At 39.9% G+C, this 19,941-nt stretch overlaps 1 protein-coding gene across 5 annotated transcripts in view; it reads left to right on the top strand.

Moving 5' to 3' along the window:
- Zdhhc8 (zinc finger DHHC-type containing 8) overlaps positions 1 to 19,941 on the top strand; it is a 73,731-nt gene that overhangs the window by 16,667 nt on the left and 37,123 nt on the right. For all 5 annotated transcript variants that reach the window (XR_011717147.1, XR_011717148.1, XM_071696960.1 and 2 more), the window contains exons 5-6: positions 5,458 to 5,652; positions 7,578 to 7,728. Coding sequence is in view for 3 of the 5 variants with exons in the window: in XM_071696960.1 (XP_071553061.1) it covers positions 5,458 to 5,652; positions 7,578 to 7,728 (346 nt within the window). In the remaining 2 variants the exon portion in view is untranslated. The remainder of the gene's footprint in view (positions 1 to 5,457; positions 5,653 to 7,577; positions 7,729 to 19,941) is intronic.

The raw sequence follows: 19,941 nt of genomic DNA, 5'->3' as shown, positions 1-19,941 counted from the left end.
TCCCTACTGTTTGGTACCTCTGCCCAGTGATTCACGGATGTGGTATTCATGAAAATATGAATGTTAGACATGGAAAAAAGTTTGAAAAATTGTGTGTGGTAATAAGTTATTTGCTAGCCAGTGGTGGTGTTCACTATGACTTGTAGAATACATGTCCAATATTTTGTTTTTGAAAAAAAATGATATACAAAGCCCCCCCAAAAAAGAATGGTATAGTCCTGTAAAGTCAGGCCCGTCAGAGTGAATGGTGTTAAAATATATGTGAGGGAGGATGTTAGAGAGAGTAACCACCACCGCTCATCTTTCTGTTGATTATGGTGGCAGGATAACCAAAATTTTTATGTTTTTGTATCATATATATTAATAAAATGTACACATTGATGTTTTCAGTACAGTGTTTAAGAGATGTGTATCTTTTTTTTCTTTACTGCCTTTTGAAAGAATGTATGTAATATTCTCTCATAGGTTAACAAGAAATATGGAGAGAATGAGTAAGGAAAAGTTGACAAAGAGGATATATGTATCAGAAGTGAAAGAAACAAGGAGAGTAGGGTGACGTAGTTGGAGATGGAAGGATGGAGAGAAAAAGATTGTGAATGATTGGTGCCTGAACATGCAGGAGGGTGAAAGGTGTGCACAGGGTAGAGTGAATTGGAATGATGTGGTATACTGGGGTTGACATGCTGTCAGTGGACTGAACCAGGGCATGTGAAGCATCCAGGGTAAACCATGGCAAGGTGTGTGGTGTCTGGTTGTGGATAGGGAAGTGTGGTTTCAGTGCAATTCACATGTTAGCTGGAGAATGCATGTGAACAGATGTGGCCTTTCTTCAGCTGGAGAATGCATGTGAACAGATGTGGCCTTTCTTCAGCTGGAGAATGCATGTGAACAGATGTGGCCTTTTTTCAGCTGGAGAATGCATGTGAACAGATGTGGCCTTTCTTCATCTGTTTCTGGCATTACTTCACTAAAGCAGGAAACAGTGATCGAGTACGAAAGAAACATCTTGTATTATTATTGGTCATGCAGGTAATGATGAACAGGTAGGAAAGAAAGAAAAAGAAAGATTTATCCCATACAGAGATGTGGTAGTCAGAGATATTAAACACCTACTCTTGTTCATCCCTCACACTCGTTTTCACTCACCATTACAGGGTTTCACAACTAGGTGGTATGTGATGGTCATGATTAGGGCATTCAGTTATCCATCCTGTCCATCAAAAGTTGAAGTGAGGTCTGAGATGTTTCTACAGGACCCTGGTTGTGTTTGCTTGGGCACAACATTCCTCCTTAACATTATGCTTTCTTGAGAAAGCCCATGCTAGTCTATGTCAGGAACTGGAGTCAGAAAATGAGATGTGCATAAGAGAAACCATGGAAAACAAACTAATCTTTTCCAATCTATGTGAATCTCTAATGCCCATTCCAGTACATCAGTACAGTAGCATAACCTGTGAAACAAATTGCAGTGCATATCTGTTATTTTTATTTTGGCATGTGGAATGAAGTATTCATCTAGTGTTTAAAAAGATTGTAAGATTAAGGAGTGAAGAGATTAGGATTTGGGAAACATTATACCATTTAGAGATTTAATGTTGTGCATAACATTGATATATTGGGTGATAACAGAAATGATGAGATAGGCAGAAAGAAAAAATATAGTATAAATCTCTTTTGATTTTGATGATTAATGTCATTTAAAAGTTCATTATATTTACTGTTTTTTTGTTCATATAGAGTTAATAACTTTAGACAATGTATTTGGATACATGTATATATATATATATATTTTTTTTTATAAATGATTCCTCTTTCCCACTTTAGTGAAATAGCACTAGGAAACAGATGAAGGAACACATGCACACACGTAAGGGGAGTGGGGGGAATGGGATGTATTTAGGGAAGCAGTGATGGCTTGTGCAAAAGATGCTTGTGGCATGAGAGGTGTGGGAGGTGGGCAGATTAGAAAGGGTAGTGAGTGGTGGGATGAAGAAGTAAGATTATTAGTGAGAGAGAAGAGAGAGGAATTTGGATGATTTTTGCAGGGAAATAAAGCAGATGAGTGGGAGATGTATAAAAGAAAGAGGCAGGAGGTCAAGAGAAAGGTGCAAGAGGTGAAAAAGAGAGCAAATGAGAGTTGGGGTGAGAGAGTATCATTAAATTTTAGGGAGAATAAAAAGATGTTTTGGAAGGAGGTAAATAAAGTGCGTAAGACAAGGGAACAAATGGGAACTTCATTGAAGGGGGCTAATGGGGAGGTGATAACAAGTAGTGGTGATGTGAGAAGGAGGTGGAGTGAGTATTTTGAAAGTTTCTTGAATGTGTTTGATGATAGAGTGGCAGATATAGGGTGTTTTGGTCGAGGTGGTGTGCTAAGTGAGAGGGTTAGGGAGAATGATTTGGTAAACAGAGAAGAAGTAGTAAAAGCTATGCGGAAGATGAAAGCCGGCAAGGCAGCGGGTTTGGATGGTATTGCAGTGGAATTTATTAAAAAAGGGGGTGACTATATTGTTGACTGGTTGGTAAGGTTATTTAATGTATGTATGACTCATGATGAGGTGCCTGAGGATTGGTGGAATGCTTGCATAGTGCCATTGTACAAAGGCAAAGGGGATAAAGGTGAGTGTTCAAATTTCAGAGATATACATTTGTTGAGTATTCCTGGGAAATTATGTGGGAGGGTATTGACTGAGAGGGTGAAGGTATGTACAGAGAATCAGATTGGGGAAGAGCAGTGTGGTTTCAGAAGTGGTGCTCCGAGGATGTGTGGATCAGGTGTTTGCTTTGAAGAATGTATGTGAGAAATACTTAGAAAAGCAGATGGATTCGTATGTAGCATTTATGGATCTGGAGAAGGCATATGATAGAGTTGATAGAGATGCTCTGTGGAAGGTATTAAGAATATATGGTGTGGGAGGCAAGTTGTTAGAAGCAGTGAAAACTTTTTATCGAGGATGTAAGGCATGTGTACGAGTAGGAAGAGAGGAAAGTGATTGGTTCTCAGTGAATGTTGGTTTGTGGCAGGGGTGCATGATGTCTCCATGGTTGGTTGTTTAATTTGTTTATGGATGGGGTTATTAGAGAGGTGAATGCAAGAGTTTTGGAATGAGGGGCAAGTGTGTAGTCTGTTATGGATGAGAGAGCTTGGGAAGTGAGTCAGTTGTTGTTCGCTGACGATACAGCCCTGGTGGCTGGTTCGGGTGAGAAACTGCAGAAACTGGTGACTGAGTTTGGTAATGTATGTAAAAGAAGAAAGCTGAGAGTAAATGTAAATAAGAGCAAGGTTATTAGGTACAGTAGGGTTGAGGGACAAGTCAGTTGGGAGGTACGTTTGAACGGAGAAAAACTGGAGGAAGTGAAGTGTTTTAGATATCTGGGAGTGGATTTGGCAGTGAATGGAACCATGGAAGCAGAAGTGAGTCATAGGGTGGGGGAGGGGGTGAAAGTTCTGGGCGTGTTGAAGAATGTGTGGAAGTCGAGAATGTTATCTTGGAAAGCAAAAATGGGTATGTTTGAAGGAATAGTGTTTCCAACAATGTTATATGGTTGCGAGGCGTGGGCTATAGATAGAGTTGTGCGCAGGAGGGTGGATGTGCTGAAAATGAGATGTTTGAGGACAATATGTGGTGTGAGGTGGTTTGATCGAGTAAGTAATGAAAGGGTAAGAGAGATGTGTGGTAATAAAAAGTGTGGTTGAGAGAGCAGAAGAGAGTGTTTTGAAATGGTTTGGTCAAGGAGAGAATGAGTGAGGAAAGACTGACAAAGAGGATATATGTGTCAGAGGTGGAAGGAATGAGGAGAAGTGGGAGACCAAATTGGAAGTGGAAAGATGGAGTAAAAAAGATTTTGAGTGATCGGGGCCTGAACATGCAGGAGGGTGAAAGGCTTGCAAGGAATAGAGTGAATTGGAACAATGTGGTATACCGGGGTCGATGTGCTGTCAGTGGATTGAACCAGGGCATGTAAAGCGTCTGGGGTGAACCATGGAAAGTTTTGTGGGGCCTGGATGTGGAAAGGGAGCTGTGGTTCTGGTGCATTATACATGACAGCTAGAGACTGAGTGTGAACGAATGTGGCTTTTGTTGTCTTTTCCTAGCACTAACTCGCGCACATGCGGGGGGGGGGGTGTTGTCATTTCATGTGTGGTGGAGTGGCGACGGGAATGATTAGAGGCAGCAAGTATGAATTATGTACATTTGCATATATGTATATGTCTGTGTATGTATATATATGTATACATTGAGATGTATGGGTCTGTATATTTACGTGTATGTATATACATGTGTATATGGATGGGTTGGGCCATTCTTTCGTCTGTTTCCTTGCACTGCCTCGCTGGCGTGGGAGACGGTGACGGAGTATAATAAAAAAAAGAAAAAGAACATACATAAGATATACATTCTATGGCCATGATTCTTCCACATTATCTCTGTACCTCCCGTGGGCATAGGGGAGAAAGAATACTTCCCATGTATTCTCTGCGTGTCATAGAAGGCGAGTAAAAGGGGAGGGAGCGGGGGGCTGGAAATCCTCCCCTCTTGTTTTCAACTTTCCAAAAGGAGGAAGAGAGAAGGGGGCCAAGTGAGGATATTCTCTCTAAGGCTCAGTCCTCTGTTCTTAATGCTACCTCGCAAATGCTGGAAATGGCGAATATGTATGAAAAAAAAGATATACATATGCATTAGGTAGAAACATTTGGTAGTAGTAGTAGGTAGGAGCATTGAATAGAAGTATTCACCCCTAAATGCTTCTATGGAACACATCCATCCCATAGCACTTCCAATCCCATACCAATTTACTTGTTCCAATTTTTTATGTCATGCCAACCGACATCCCACCTATCTTCTGAATCCCTTGTCTTGTATCTTTCTATGAACCTCCCACCCACCCCCATTCCTCCTCTTGTGTCTTTTCTACCAACATTCCACCCCTTTACATCATTGGTCCTAAACCATGCCCACCAATTTTTTCACACTGTGCCCTTCAGAATTCCACGTGCCCTTCAGAATTCCACCTCATCACACACCCATCTTTACCCCTAGTCTTATCCCTTATCCCAACCTTAATACCTTCCTTAACCCATACTCCAACCCTAATCCGTTCCACTCTCATATCTTTACCTCAGAGTAATTAGCAGTTTTAACAAGGAAATGCCCTTGTCTTATAGGGAGTGAGTGTTTTATACTTGTCAGAACGAGTGTGAGAATATGATGAGAGGTGAAAATTATGTACTTTTGTATAAAATCACATAGAAAGATCCAGATGGATGATGAAGTTCATTAAAAGATTGCAGTCTTTCATTGACACATGTACAAAGACAGTTATTTATATTTCATAGAATTCAAAACATGTACTGCCTTTTTGAAATAAGGCTTTATTTCACATTTCAGTGCATATTTAAGATTGGTAATGACGGAGTAGAATGTTGAAGAACCCTTTGTTTTTCAAATATTACAGCATAGTAGTGATGGGGGTTATTGCACTTCTCCTAATCCCTATTCTGGGCCTCACTGGATTCCATATGGTTCTGGTGAGTCGAGGGAGAACCACCAATGAACAAGTAACTGGGAAGTTCAGAGGTGGTTATAATCCTTTTTCTCGTGGATGCTGTCGGAACTGCTGCTTTATTTTATGTGGCCCACAGTACCCCAGGTAAGAATATATCATGATAGCAAAATGCATTTTTAGTAAGTTAGAGCCAGTTTTCTATTGTTAGCCTTGTGAATATCCTCTGTAATACCCATTCCATAATTGTAGCAACATCTGTTAACTTGCGTGCATCATCTGCAGACAATTTATCATCTTTGTCTTCTCTTCTTGCTCATTCTCTTTATATTTCCAAACCAAATCAGCACACCCTCTTCAGCTCTCTCAGCCATACTCTTTTTTTTCTATTGACACACCTCTCTTTTTTGTATCATATCATACTTGATTAACCCCCACACACCACGTATTGTCTTCAAACATTTCATTTCCAACACATTCACCCTCTTCTGTACATACTCATATGTAGCCCATACCTCTTTTCCATGCAACACCATGGTGATTACCATACCTTTCAAACATGCCCATCTTTTTCCTCCCCGAGAGTGACTTTCCACACATTCCTAAATGCTTCCAGGACCTTCTTCTCCTTATCCACCTTGTGATTCACTTCAGATCCCATGGTTCCATTTGCTTCCATATTCCCTCCACAGTATATGAAACACTCCACTTTTAAGTTGTCTCCTTTCAAACTCTCACACCAAATAACCTGTCTGCCTTGATTGTTGAACCTGATAACCTTTGTCTAATATACACTTACACACCTGTTTCCCTTCTCACTTTTCCAGAATTAGACATCAGCTTCTACAGTCTCACTCAAATATGTCTTTCTCTTGATGAAAACTTTTCTCTGCTTTCAGTAGCTTTCTTTTTACATCATATGTTTCAAAACCTTCCACAAAGCATCTCTTATCAACGCTTATCATATACTCTCCCAATCCTAAATCCACATACTAATCCTTCTGTTTCTATTAACATTTCTCACACAAATTCCTCTACACATCATCTACCTCTTCTGAAAGCATAATTTTTCCACCCCAGTCAGATGCTTTGTGTATACCACCACCCTCTTACTCACCATGCTCGGATACAATTTACGTACACCCAGCAAACTTATACCTTTGTAATTCAAACATTCCACCAATCCTCAGGTACCTTTCCTTGAGTGATACATACTTTGGAAGTCCCAGCTGATCAGTCAACATGACAGTTACCTCTTTTCTCATGAAATTTAATTTCGATACACTTCATCTCGTGCATCACTTTTATTGGCACATTTCCTTTCACTAAACTGCTTTCCATGACACTCTGCATACCTCCACATCCAAAACATCCCACTACTGTATTACTGTAACTATTCATCACTTAATGTTTGGTCAAGTTCATGATGTATAAACCATGCTATTTACTCTTGTAAACATCCCTGTATATATGCCGCCCTGTCTGTCTAGATGTACCTCACCTATAAGCATATCCAAAGTGTGTAAGTATCCAGCTCACCCTAATCTTAAGCTCTCGCATGATTAGTTGATTAGTGGCTATCATAACTTCCCAGTTCTGTAATAACTGTAATACCTGAACTGTATGTTTTCCGCTGATTGGCTCCCTAAATCCAGTAGACTTTTATTACTTTAAATATTTGTTTATTTGATATTTATTACATTTTCCACTAGTCATCAAACATGTTTAACAAATGCATGGAAAGTATTCTTTCTTCCCAATCCCCAGATGTATGGCTCGAAACGTCCTTTGAATGAATGCTAATTTGGTTTATAAACTTTTATTGATCGTATTTCTTTGAGAAGTGTAAGGCTTGTTGGCTTCTTGTTACAGTTGTTCTTTTGTTCATTGAAGTAGGTTTTTTTATTTTTTAGTTGCTTACTAACATTGCAAACTTTATTGTAGATGGGATGCAAACTTTTTCTGATTATTTTGATGTTCCCTTTCATAGTTTTCATACATGCATTACATGCTTGTATTATATATGGGACTTAGATCTGCAACACCAATGTTTAAGGTTTTCCTTATTACAGTATCAAACGGCCAGCAAAATATATAGGAAGATACAAATTTAAACCATCAGCGAGTCCGCCTGCACCAGTATCCACAATAACAAGTCAAAGTCAAGTGCGAGTCTACATGGATAATGGTGTACAAGCACCAAATTCAACTGCCTATAGCCAGGTGAGTTGCACTGTTCGTTTGAATGGTGTTTGTTATATTTGAGATGTATAGGATAATTGAAATTTTTTGAAATGCCCTTTTCATTGACAGTTGTTTAAGGCCTAGAATTGTTCTAGCATCAGGGTGCACATTGTATGGTATATTTATTGAGGATTGTGTACTTCCTTCTGTTAGCTATGTACAGAATTTTTGTGATCCATTTTTTCCTATGTATGAAATGAGCAAATGTTCAAAGAGTCTTTCGCTTCTGGCAGTCCATTGGGCATAGCATTCAGTTTTTCAGTAGGTGCCAAACACAATGTCTTCAGTGTATGGTGCATCCCATTTCAAGATCAATGCAAGAGTCGTCCTTCAAGAATGACCCACATGAAGCACTCATCAAAGATGTACACACTAATTTTGAGCATCATTGTATAAGTCTTTCTCCAGATGTAACTCAGCATCATTTTTCAGTGCTAGCTTATTTGCCATTCTTTAGTGCAGACTTCAATGTTAGTCAGCACAAGCAAGTGTGTTATCAGCACAGCTCCATATATCTCATATATCATAGATTTTTTTTTCATTGCATATGCTACTTTTGAACAATATGCATGTTTCTTTACCACTGACCCGGTATTTTTCACATAAATGCTAACATATCACCTTATTATTAGCATACATGCAGACATTTACCGTCACTTCACTTTCAGCATAAATGTCACCCATCAGAACCTGTTAACTTGCTACTCATCGTGGAAAACTTGTCAGTCATAAAAAGTAGCTTCTCTAAATTCCATGAACGCTGATATATCTTGAACTCGTCGCTGGGAAAACATGTCAATCTTTGATACCTAAATGTGTGTCAGTCTTGTAAACAAAAGTGCATTTTGTCCACAAACAACAGTATATCTGTCACTTTTGATTATGCTTTATGATACTCATTAGCACCAACATAATAAATAATGAGATGACTCACCATAACAGCATGATTGGTCATATCCAATGGAACTACAAACTTTCATCTCATCATATATGCCGTTTATCTTCGTAAATGCAGTTTTCACCAGTCCTAATCAGTTTACATTTAATTATCCATCATACTAACCTAGTGTTACTGATGTGTTCCATCATATATTACTCGTCAGCAGTGTTTTGCTTTACCACTGCACTTAAAATTCATGATTGCCAATGTAACAGTCATTTATCATCACTGTTGATATCAACAGTGATCAGGACTTCTCAAGCAGCTGCACTTGCTTTTATGGACAGCGCAGATAACCAGAATCTGCAAGTTGTATCCTCTGAACAATGCAGAAGCTTGATCTAACTGTAGCAGTGTTTGGAGCTTGAAAAAGCTGAAATTGTACGTGTAGAACTCTGTTTCTTTAAGAAAGAAACATCTTGCTCTTTTAGCCTGAAACTATCAGCGAAGCACTCTCATGGTAGGATATCTGGCAAATTGATATTTCCTCAACCTAGGTAAATGGTCATTAGTATATTTGTCCAACTGTCTATATCTCTGATGCCTGTTCCATTATGGAACTTCGTTAAGGGGATGGCCACAGTGATAGAGTCTCCATAACCAGTAAACTACAGTGCTGCTGCTTAACCTTTAGTGCCTCACCCTTAACAGGCCACTGGCAGACAGCAAATTCAGGAATGTGGTTGCTGAGGCTCCTGCCGAATGTTCCTGCTGACTACTACTAAAAGTAATATATCTGTCATTCTAAACGTTAACTCGTCAGAAGCACATGCATTACTTTAGTATTCACGTGTGCAATATTTACTATTGTGCTAATTTTATCCCACATTTGTATATACTGTACGCCATGACTTTGAAAATCCAGTGGAGCACTTTTATGAAAGAAAAACTGGGCAGCAGTTGAAGGATAACATAGAATTTCACCCATATGAATAAAGGAAGAGCTTGTTTGTGGAAGGTATACCATCCCTAATGAAGAACTGCCAGCCTGAGAAGGATTTGGATGGTATTTTAGGATTGTACTTGGGAACAGTCTGAGTAAAGGCCACTTGAGAGTTAGTATTAGCAACAAGAAGGAAGAAGAAACAGGTCTGTGATGAAGATGAAACATAAACAGAAGATACCAAACGAGATAACAGCACAATGAAAATTATGTTGCTAGAGCAGAAAATGCTTGAAATCGTGCAGCCTTGAAACAAGTATTTGGAATATTTACAGGTAATTGATTGTATCATTTCTTGAGAGATCGTAGTTGGTAGGCAGCCAGCAACCAGAGAGGTGTTTTTCTGTTACTACGTTTCTGTGTAACAGGAAGGTTAGTGCTTAAAGGTTGCCAAGTTGCTCTCCTCTGACCCAGGTAGCTGTATTTCCTTTCAGCCTCACCCACATGTGGATTGCTGGCATTTCTGCCCACAAACATACAGTCTCTCCCTGTCACACAAAATATGTGACAACACTTAATTCACACAAACTTTTTTTTAGTAACTCTAGATTTTCCTGTAATGAGCACTATGCACTAGCGGTGCGTTTTGGCAAAATGGTAGGAGCAATAGGTAGAAGTTGTAGTTGTAAACTTTAGGCAGAAACATTAGGTAGAAGTAGTGGGGAAGAACATTAGGCAGATGCATTAGTTAGAATTAGTAGGTTGGAACATTAGGCAGGAACAGCAGGTAGAACGCATTAGGTAGGGGTAGTTGGCAGGAACATTAGGGAGGAGCCTATGGAAACTGCGGTAGAGTTACCCTTTGCTAATGGCCTGTTAAGGGTGAGGCATAAAAGGAGGAGTGGCACCAAGTTCACTAGTTGTGGAGACTATTTTGCCTTGGAAAGACCCTTGAGGGAATTCCTGGAGGGAATGGGCTTCAGAGATAGTAGATGTCTTGAGAGAAAACGTTCTACAAAAATCTGTTGAATGATGATGAATGACAGCTTTAAATTGTAAATATCAATGAAGTATTTTGACAGCACAAGGGCCATTCATCTTACTTTAACACTTCAGATGGTAAACATCCATAGCAACACAGAGTCCCTGCATAGCACTTTAGCAACACTTGGAAAATGCTGCATCTTTTGAAATAGCATGCTCAGAAGTACAGCAATAATAATGTCAATGGGGATTTGGGAGTTATGTTCTAAAGTCTCAGATTTTACACAGACTTTTCTTTTCCAAAAAATAGCTGTGCACTTGAGTGGATGGTGATAATTTTGCATATGACAAAAATCCTTTCATCCTTTCTTTTGTACCTGTTCCCTGTTTCAGTCTTTGGCCAGTTAGCACTACCATGAGGAATAGATGACAGAGCCATAGAGGAAAAAAAATCCTTATGTGGCTTCTTCCACAATTCCTTCTTTCTGAAAGTAACAATACAGGAGGGTGAGATTTTCCAGACCCTTTGATCCTGTCTCTCATATTTGCGATCTTTGTTATGCCAGAGATTAGGGGTAGTATTCTTCGTCTGTTTCCTGGCACTACCTCTCTGATGCAGGAAACGGCAATCAAGTATAATAATAATGATAAAAAAAGATGCTTTCTCCCCAACTCCAGGGATGAATAATGAATATATGATTGCCTTTTCCTGCCTTAATAAGGTAGCACATAAGTATGATATTCGTTCCTGATACTGCTGTGCAGGGGAAGAAAATGATGACAAGTATGAAAGAAACTATTTCTCTTTTACTTGGTCACTGTGTCTGCCTTAATTGGGTAACATCATGGACTGATGACTGAGCCTTGAATTCAAGGAAAAATTCCCTCAGCATGGAAACCTGTGGAAGAAGATATACAGAAATTTTAATACAGTAATGTAGCAATCACTTGACTTAGTGATACTATGAGTATGATCTATTTAACCACTTATGCAGGCCTCTAAATATCCTAGTATTTCTGTCATGAAATGGCAGAATATCATATAAGAATGAGAAAACAACAGAGAAATAAGAAAAATAGGACTCAGTTTACTCCTTAAGAAATATAAACTGGTGGGAGAATGTTGTTTTGATAGTGCTGAGCTCTACGAAACCTGGTATCAGTGTGTTATGACTTTTATTGCCTCATTTATATAATAATTTGATGCTTTTGGTTCATCATCAGACTTTGTTATATGGATTGCAAAATTCCACTTTGCCAAGGAGCAAATACTGCTGGATTTCATATACATTTAGCAGTCTGTTGTGATGTCCTCTCCACTTCATAGCCAAAGGGTAACTGACAAACTCGTGTAATTGTGATATAAGGAGGCCTTAAGTGTCACATCTCTATACCATAGATCAACTGAAATTCGACTTATGGCTGGATTGTATGGATAGTAGATTCACATGAAGGTCCCCTTGTGTTTGCTCAAGGGAACAAGCACAGAACTTAAGAAGTCAGGTCAAAGACTAAAGTAAACATATAGCAGTATGATGTAAGTGTTTGAATATATTGAAGATGATGCTACAAGCACAGTTAATAATGCTTATGTGAAACATTGAATATAAGAGGAAGAAGCAAGTGTAATTACACCAGGAAGTAATTTGTCCTTGAGTGACGATTATTAATGGCTTTATTTTTTACCAGCCATTGCATTGATTTCAAAACTTGTGAATTAGATGAAAAATAGGAATGATTTTGAGACAGTATGATGAATAAGTCATCTTAGATATATGAAAAGAGAAAAAACTCCTTTTAGAATCACTGAACAAATAATTAACACATACATTTGAGTGATATAGTAACATGGTATAACATAAATAGACATGGGATCGACTGCCAGTAGAAAGGATCAGTAAGAAGTAGAAATAAGAACCACAGTTTATATAGAGTGATATTAATACCTAACATTAAAGAGTGATTAAGTAAGTGAAATATTGAGTGAATAATAGATTTAGTAAATTACTGAAAAGCAAATTAAAGGAAAGTGACTCAAGTAGATATATAAGTGAAGCAATAAGTAACTAAAATTGAATATCACAGATAAACAAGGGAAGTATTAAGTGAATGATGTATACAGTAGAGTGAATAGAATGTGCAATAAAGGAAATGATTTTAATTATAAGTAAATTACTAACTGACTGATGCTCAGTTATCTTTCGAGGTGGTGGACAAAGTGGAAGACAATTTGGACACCATTAAACATGCTGAACTCCAGCTACCATTTATGTACGAGCAACTTCGAGTAGAGAGGATGAAGTAATTTGCTTCAGTATCCCAGGTCTGAAATGCTTGGGACTGAAAGTTCTTCAGAAAGTCAACATATATACTTTTAGGAAGCCTTGTAATAAACTGGATCAGATCACGAAATGTAATTAAGTTTGCAATGAAACTTATTATTCTCCTGGTGTCTCAGAGTTATTATGTTTATTTCTTGAAAGTATTTCATCCTTATGCTCACCATTTGCTGCAATGAACTTCATAACATTGTCTTCTGTGTGGCAGGCAGATACCAAATATGGATTGTAAACTACCACCCACCCACCCCTTCATACTGTCAATCACACAGATATTTATCAGATTGCTCTGTTTATTGTTATTCTTGTTAATGATTAAAGTGGAAAACAGGATTCCTGTAATGATAAGAAAGAATGATTTTTTTTGTATTATTATACTTTGCCGCTGTCTCCCGCATTAGTGAGGTAGCGCAAGGAAACAGATGAAAGAATGGCCCAACCCACCCACATACACATGTATATACTTACATGTCCACACATGCACATATACATACCTATACATTTCATCATTTGAATATATATACATACACAGACATTTACATATATACACATGTATATAATTCAAACTAGCTGCCTTTATTCAATACGTCACCACCTCATCACACATGAAATGACAACCCCCTCCCCCCGCATGCTTGCGAGATAGTGCTAGGAAAAGACATCAAAGGCCACATTTGTTCTCACTTATTCTCTAGCTGCCATGTATGATGCACCGAAACCACAGCTCCCTTTCCACATCCAGGTCCCACAAAACTTTCCATGGTTTACCCCAGACGCTTCACGTGCTCTGGCTCAATCCATTGACAGCACATTGACCCTGGTATACAACATCGTTCCAATTCATTCTATTCCTTGCACGCCTTTCACCCTCCTGCATGTTCAGGCCCCGATCGCTCAAAAACTTTTTCACTCCATCTTTTCACCTCCAATTTGGTCTCCCGCTTCTCCTCATACCCTCCACCTTTGACACATATATCCTCTTTGTCAGTCTTTCCTCACTCATTCTCTCCATGTGACCAAACCATTTCAAAACACCCTATTGTGTTCTCTCAACCACACTCTTCTTATTTTCACACATCTCTCTTGCCCTTTCTTTACTTGCTTGATCAAACCACCTCACACCACATATTGTCCTCAAACATCTCATTTCCAACACATCCACCCTCCTTCGCACAACCCTATCTGTAGCCCACACCTCGCAACCATATAACCTTGTTGGAACCACTATTCCCTCAAACATACCCATTTTTGCTTTCCAAGGTAATGTTCTCGCCTTCCACACATTTTTCAGTGCTCCTAGAACTTTTGCCCCCTCCCCCACCCTGTGACTCACTTCCGCTTCCATGGTTCCATCTGCTGCCAAATCCACTCCCAGATATCTAAAATGCTTCACTTCCTCCAGTTTTTATCTGTTCAAACTTGCCTCCCGATGTACCTAATTACTTTGCTCTTATTCACAATTACTCTCAGCTTTCTTCTTTCACACACTTTACCAAACTCAAGTCACCAGCTTCTGCAGTTTCTCACCCGAATCAGCCAACAGTGCTGTATCATCAGCGAACAACAACTGACTCACTTCCCAAGCCCTCTCATCTGCAACAGACTGCATACTTGCCTCCTCTCTCCAAAACTCTTGCATTCACCTCCCAAACAACCCCATCCATAAACAAATTAAACAACCATGTAGACATCACACACCCCTGATGCAAACCGACATTCACTGAGGAACCAATCACTTTCCTCTCTTCCTACTCGTATACGTGCCTTACATTCTTGATAAAAACTTTTCACTGCTTCTAACAACTTGCTTCCCACACCATATATTCTTAATACCTTCCACAGAGCATCTCTATCAGCTCTGTCATATGCCTTCTCCAGATCCATAAATGCTACATACAAATCCATTTGTTTTTATAATTATTTCTCACATACATTTTTCAAAGCAAACACCTGTTCCACACATCCTCTACCACTTCTGAAACCACACTGCTCTTCCCCAATCCAAAGAAAGAATGATAGTATTATAAAAAACATTGCACAGGGGAGGCAATGAAAATCAGTAGCATACCAAAAGAGTTAAGTGGCATCTCGTAAAGTCCTGCTTAAAGTAATTTAGTGGATGGTCAGTTTAATCGTATAATCTTAGAAACTGTTATTAGTTATCATTTTTTTCTTCCTCAGTACATTTTAGTTATTTCCCACGTAAGAAGATTAGCATCAGAAGCTTGTGAGTGGGCACTAGAGGAAAACATGATAATTCCTGGGCGTATTCTGTTTACCTCATTTGAAAAATAATACTGGAGGGGGTGAATGTTTTGGAAATGAAATGACTGAGGACAATATATGGTGTGAGAAAAGTCAGTTAAGGGAGCTGACCAGGGTATGCTGAAGTGGTTTATACTGCTGGAGAGGTAGAGTGTAAAAGAATGGCAAAGGATCCGTATGATGGAAGTGGAACAAAGGATCTGTATGATGGAAGTGGAACAAAGGATCCGTATAATGGAAGTGGAACAATGGATCCATATGATGGAAGTGGAGGGAGTAAAAGAGAAGGGAAGACTGAGAAGGGGATGGAAGGATGGATTGAAAGAGGCTGTTAGGTGCCAGAGCCTGAACTTTCAGTTGGATGAGTCATACATGGGTTAGACCCAATTGGAGTGATGATGTATATGGGCAAGACTGGCTGTCAGTGGGCTGAAACACAGCATATGAAGTAGTCAGAGAAAACCATGGAATTGGCCTTTGGAGCTTGGCTGTGGAGGGTTTGGCTCCACTCTTGGTGCATTAAACGTGACAGCTAGAGAGTGCATGTTAATAAATGAAGATGTTCTCATTTGTTCCTGGTATAACCTTGTGGAAGTGGGAAGCAGCAAACTAATATAAAAAGGCAAATTTTAGGATAAGTGTTGCATCATGTTTGTTGGAGAGTAGCTGGATGAAATGGAAACAAAGCAACATTTAGTTTTGTCACCACGGAATATTCTTTTCTGCATACATGTGTCATTTGATATAATCTTTTAATTCATTGATAAAGAAAATTTGATATTTGATTCATGCTTCGGTACTGTTGGTAAGTTATATGATATGTCACGAAAATTAATCATTTTGTTTTTTGCCTCAGAGGAATAATATGTAAGATTTTTAAAAGTACTGAAAGTTTTGCACAATGCTTATTTTCATTTTATTTGAATTCATGATAGATAAACATTTTAAGCAGTGCACATTGCTGTTGTCCCTTGTTTCTGTATTCTCTCTACTTATTGCATGCATACAAAATATTTTTGAAGATTATAGCTTTTATTTTGTTTATTACTTGGTCATCTCCACTGGTGGCACACAATGAAGTTCATTCAGCACATGGCTGGATGTAGAGTGAAGATATGTAGAAAAACTGATGAACGACACCAAAATTATGAAATCCAGCATGGATGAAATAAATAAATATTATTTTATTTATTTATTTTATTTTGCTTTGTCGCTGTCTCCCGCATTTGCGAGGTAGCGCAGGAAACAGAAGAAAGAAATGGCTCAACCCACCCCCATACACATATATATACACACACGTCCACACACACCCATACATCTCAATGTACACATATATATACACACACAGACACATACATATATACCCATGCACACAATTCACACTGCCTGCCTTTATTCATTCCCATCGCCACCTCGCCACACATGGAATACCATCCCCCTCCCCCCTCATGTGTGCGAGGTAGCGCTAGGAAAAGATAACAAAGGCCCCATTCGTTCACACTCAGTCTCTAGCTGTCATGCAATAATGCCCGAAACCACAGCTCCCTTTCCACATCCAGGCCCCACACAACTTTCCATGGTTTACCCCAGAAGCTTCACATGCCCTGATTCAGTCCACTGACAGCATGTCAATCCCGGTATACCACATTGATCCAATTCACTCTATTCCTTGCCCGCCTTTCACCCTCCTGCATGTTCAGGCCCCAATCACTGAAAATCTTTTTCACTCCATCTTTCCACCTCCAATTAGGTCTCCCACTTCTCCTCGTTCCCTCCACCTCCGACACATATATCCTCTTGGTCAATCTTTCCTCACTCATTCTCTCCATGTGCCCAAACCATTTCAAAACACCCTCTTCTGCTCTCTCAACCACGCTCTTTTTATTTCCACACATCTCTCTTACCCTTACATTACTTACTCGATCAAACCACCTCACACCACACATTGTCCTCAAACATCTCATTTCCAGCACATCCATCCTCCTGCGCACAACTCTATCCATAGCCCACGCCTCGCAACCATACAACATTGTTGGAACCGACTATTCCTTCAAACATACCCATTTTTGCTTTCCGAGATAATGTTCTCGACTTCCACACATTCTTCAATGCTTCCAGGATTTTCGCCCTCTCCCCCACCCTATGATTCACTTCTGCTTCCATGGTTCCATCCGCTGCCAGATCCACTCCCAGATATCTAAAACACTTTACTTCCTCCAGTTTTTCCTCATTCAAACTTACCTCCCAATTGACTTGACCCTCAACCCTACTGTACCTAATAACCTTGCTCTTATTCACATTTACTCTTAACTTTCTTCTTTCACACACTTGACCAAACTCAGTCACCAGCTTCTGCAGTTTCTCACATGAATCAGCCACCAGCGCTGTATCATCAGCGAACAACAACTGACTCACTTCCCAAGCTCTCTCATTCACAACAGACTTCATACTTGCCCCTCTTTCCAAAACTCTTGCATTCACCTCCCTAACAACCCCATCCATAAACAAATTAAACAACCATGGAGACATCACACACCCCTGCCGCAAACCTACATTCACTGAGAACCAATCACTTTCCTCTCTTCCTACACGTACACATGCCTTACATCCTCGATAAAAACTTTTCACTGCTTCTAACAACTTTCCTCCCACACCATATATTCTTAATACCTTCCACAGAGCATCTCTATCAACTCTATCATATGCCTTCTCCAGATCCATAAATGCTACATACAAATCCATTTGCTTTTCTAAGTATTTCTCACATACATTCTTCAAAGCAAACACCTGATCCACACATCCTCTACCACTTCTGAAACCACACTGCTCTTCCCCAATCTGATGCTCTGTACATGCCTTCACCCTCTCAATCAATACCCTCCCATATAATTTACCAGGAATACTTAACAAACTTATACCTCTGTAATTTGAGCACTCACTCTTATCCCCTTTGCCTTTGTACAATGGCACTATGCACGCATTCCGCCAATCCTCAGGCACCTCACCATGAGTCATACATACATTAAATAACCTTACCAACCAGTCAACAATACAGTCACCCCCTTTTTTTAATAAATTCCACTGCAATACCAGTGGAAAGAGGGGCAAGTATGAAGTCTGTTGGGGATGAGAGAGCTTGGGAAGTGAGTCAGTTGTTGTTCGCTGATGATACAGCGCTGGTGGCTGATTCATGTGAGAAACTGCAGAAGCTGGTGACTGAGTTTGGAAAAGTGTGTGGAAGAAGAAAGTTAAGAGTAAATGTGAATAAGAGCAAGGTTATTAGGTACAGTAGGGTTGAGGGTCAAGTCAGTTGGGAGGTTAGTTTGAATGGAGAAAAACTGGAGGAAGTGAAGTGTTTTAGATATCTGGGAGTGGATGCGAAAATCTTGGGGGCCTTGAAGAATGTGTGGAAGTCGAGAACATTATCTCGGAAAGCAAAAATGGCTATGTTTGAAGGAATAGGGGTTCCAACAATGTTGTATGGTTGCGAGGCGTGGACTATGGATAGAGTTGTGCGCAGGAGGATGGATGTGCTGGAAATGAGATGTTTGAGGACAATGTGTGGTGTGAGGTGGTTTGATCGAGTGAGTAACGTAAGGGTAAGAGAGATGTGTGGAAATAAAAAGAGCGTGGTTGAGAGAGCAGAAGAGGGTGTTTGGAAGTGGTTTGGGCACATGGAGAGGATGAGTGAGGAAAGATTGACCAAGAGGATATATGTGTCGGAGGTGGAGGGAACAAGAAGAGGGAGACCAAATTGGAGGTGGAAAGATGGAGTGAAAAAGATTTTGTGTGATCGGGGCCTGAACATGCAGGAGGGTGAAAGGAGGGCAAGGAATAGAGTGAATTGGAGCGATGTGGTATACCAGGGTTGATGTGCTGTCAGTGGATTGAATCAGGGCATGTGAGGCGTCTGGGGTAAACCATGGAAAGCTGTGTAGGTATGTATATTTGCGTGTGTGGACGTATGTATATACATGTGTATGGGGGGGGGTTGGGCCATTTCTTTCGTCTGTTTCCTTGCGCTACCTCGCAAACGTGGGAGACAGCGACAAAGTATAATAATAATAATAATAATATATTTATTTATTTTGCTTTGTCGCTGTCTCCCGCGTTTGCGAGGTAGCGCAAGGAAACAGACGAAAGAAATGGCCCAACCCACCCCCATACACATGTATATACATACACGTCCACACACGCAAATATACATACCTATACATCTCAATGTACACATATATATACACACACAGACACATACATATATACCCATGCACACAATTCACACTGTCTGCCTTTATTTATTCCCATCGCCACCACGCCACACATGGAATACCATCCCCCTCCCCCCTCATGTGTGCGAGGTAGCGCTAGGAAAAGACAATAAAGGCCCCATTCGTTCACACTCAGTCTCTAGCTGTCATGCAATAATGCCCGAAACCACAGCTCCCTTTCCACCTCCAGTCCCCACACAACTTTCCATGGATTACCCCAGACGCTTCACATGCCCTGATTCAATCCACTGACAGCACGTCAACCCCGGTATACCACATCGATCCAATTCATTCTATTCCTTGCAAGCCTTTCACCCTCCTGCATGTTCAGGCCCCGATCACTCAAAATCTTTTTCACTCCATCTTTCCACCTTCAATTTGGTCTCCAACTTCTCCTCGTTCCCTCCACCTCTGACACATATATCCTCTTGGTCAATCTTTCCTCACTCATTCTCTCCATGTGCCCAAACCATTTCAAAACACCCTCTTCCGCTCTCTCAACCACACTCTTTT

The sequence above is a fragment of the Panulirus ornatus genome, chromosome 61 (genome assembly GCF_036320965.1).
Source record: "Panulirus ornatus isolate Po-2019 chromosome 61, ASM3632096v1, whole genome shotgun sequence".
In the NCBI taxonomy this organism is placed as follows: Eukaryota; Metazoa; Arthropoda; class Malacostraca; order Decapoda; family Palinuridae; genus Panulirus; species Panulirus ornatus.
This window is presented reverse-complemented; position numbering and strand designations above follow the sequence as displayed.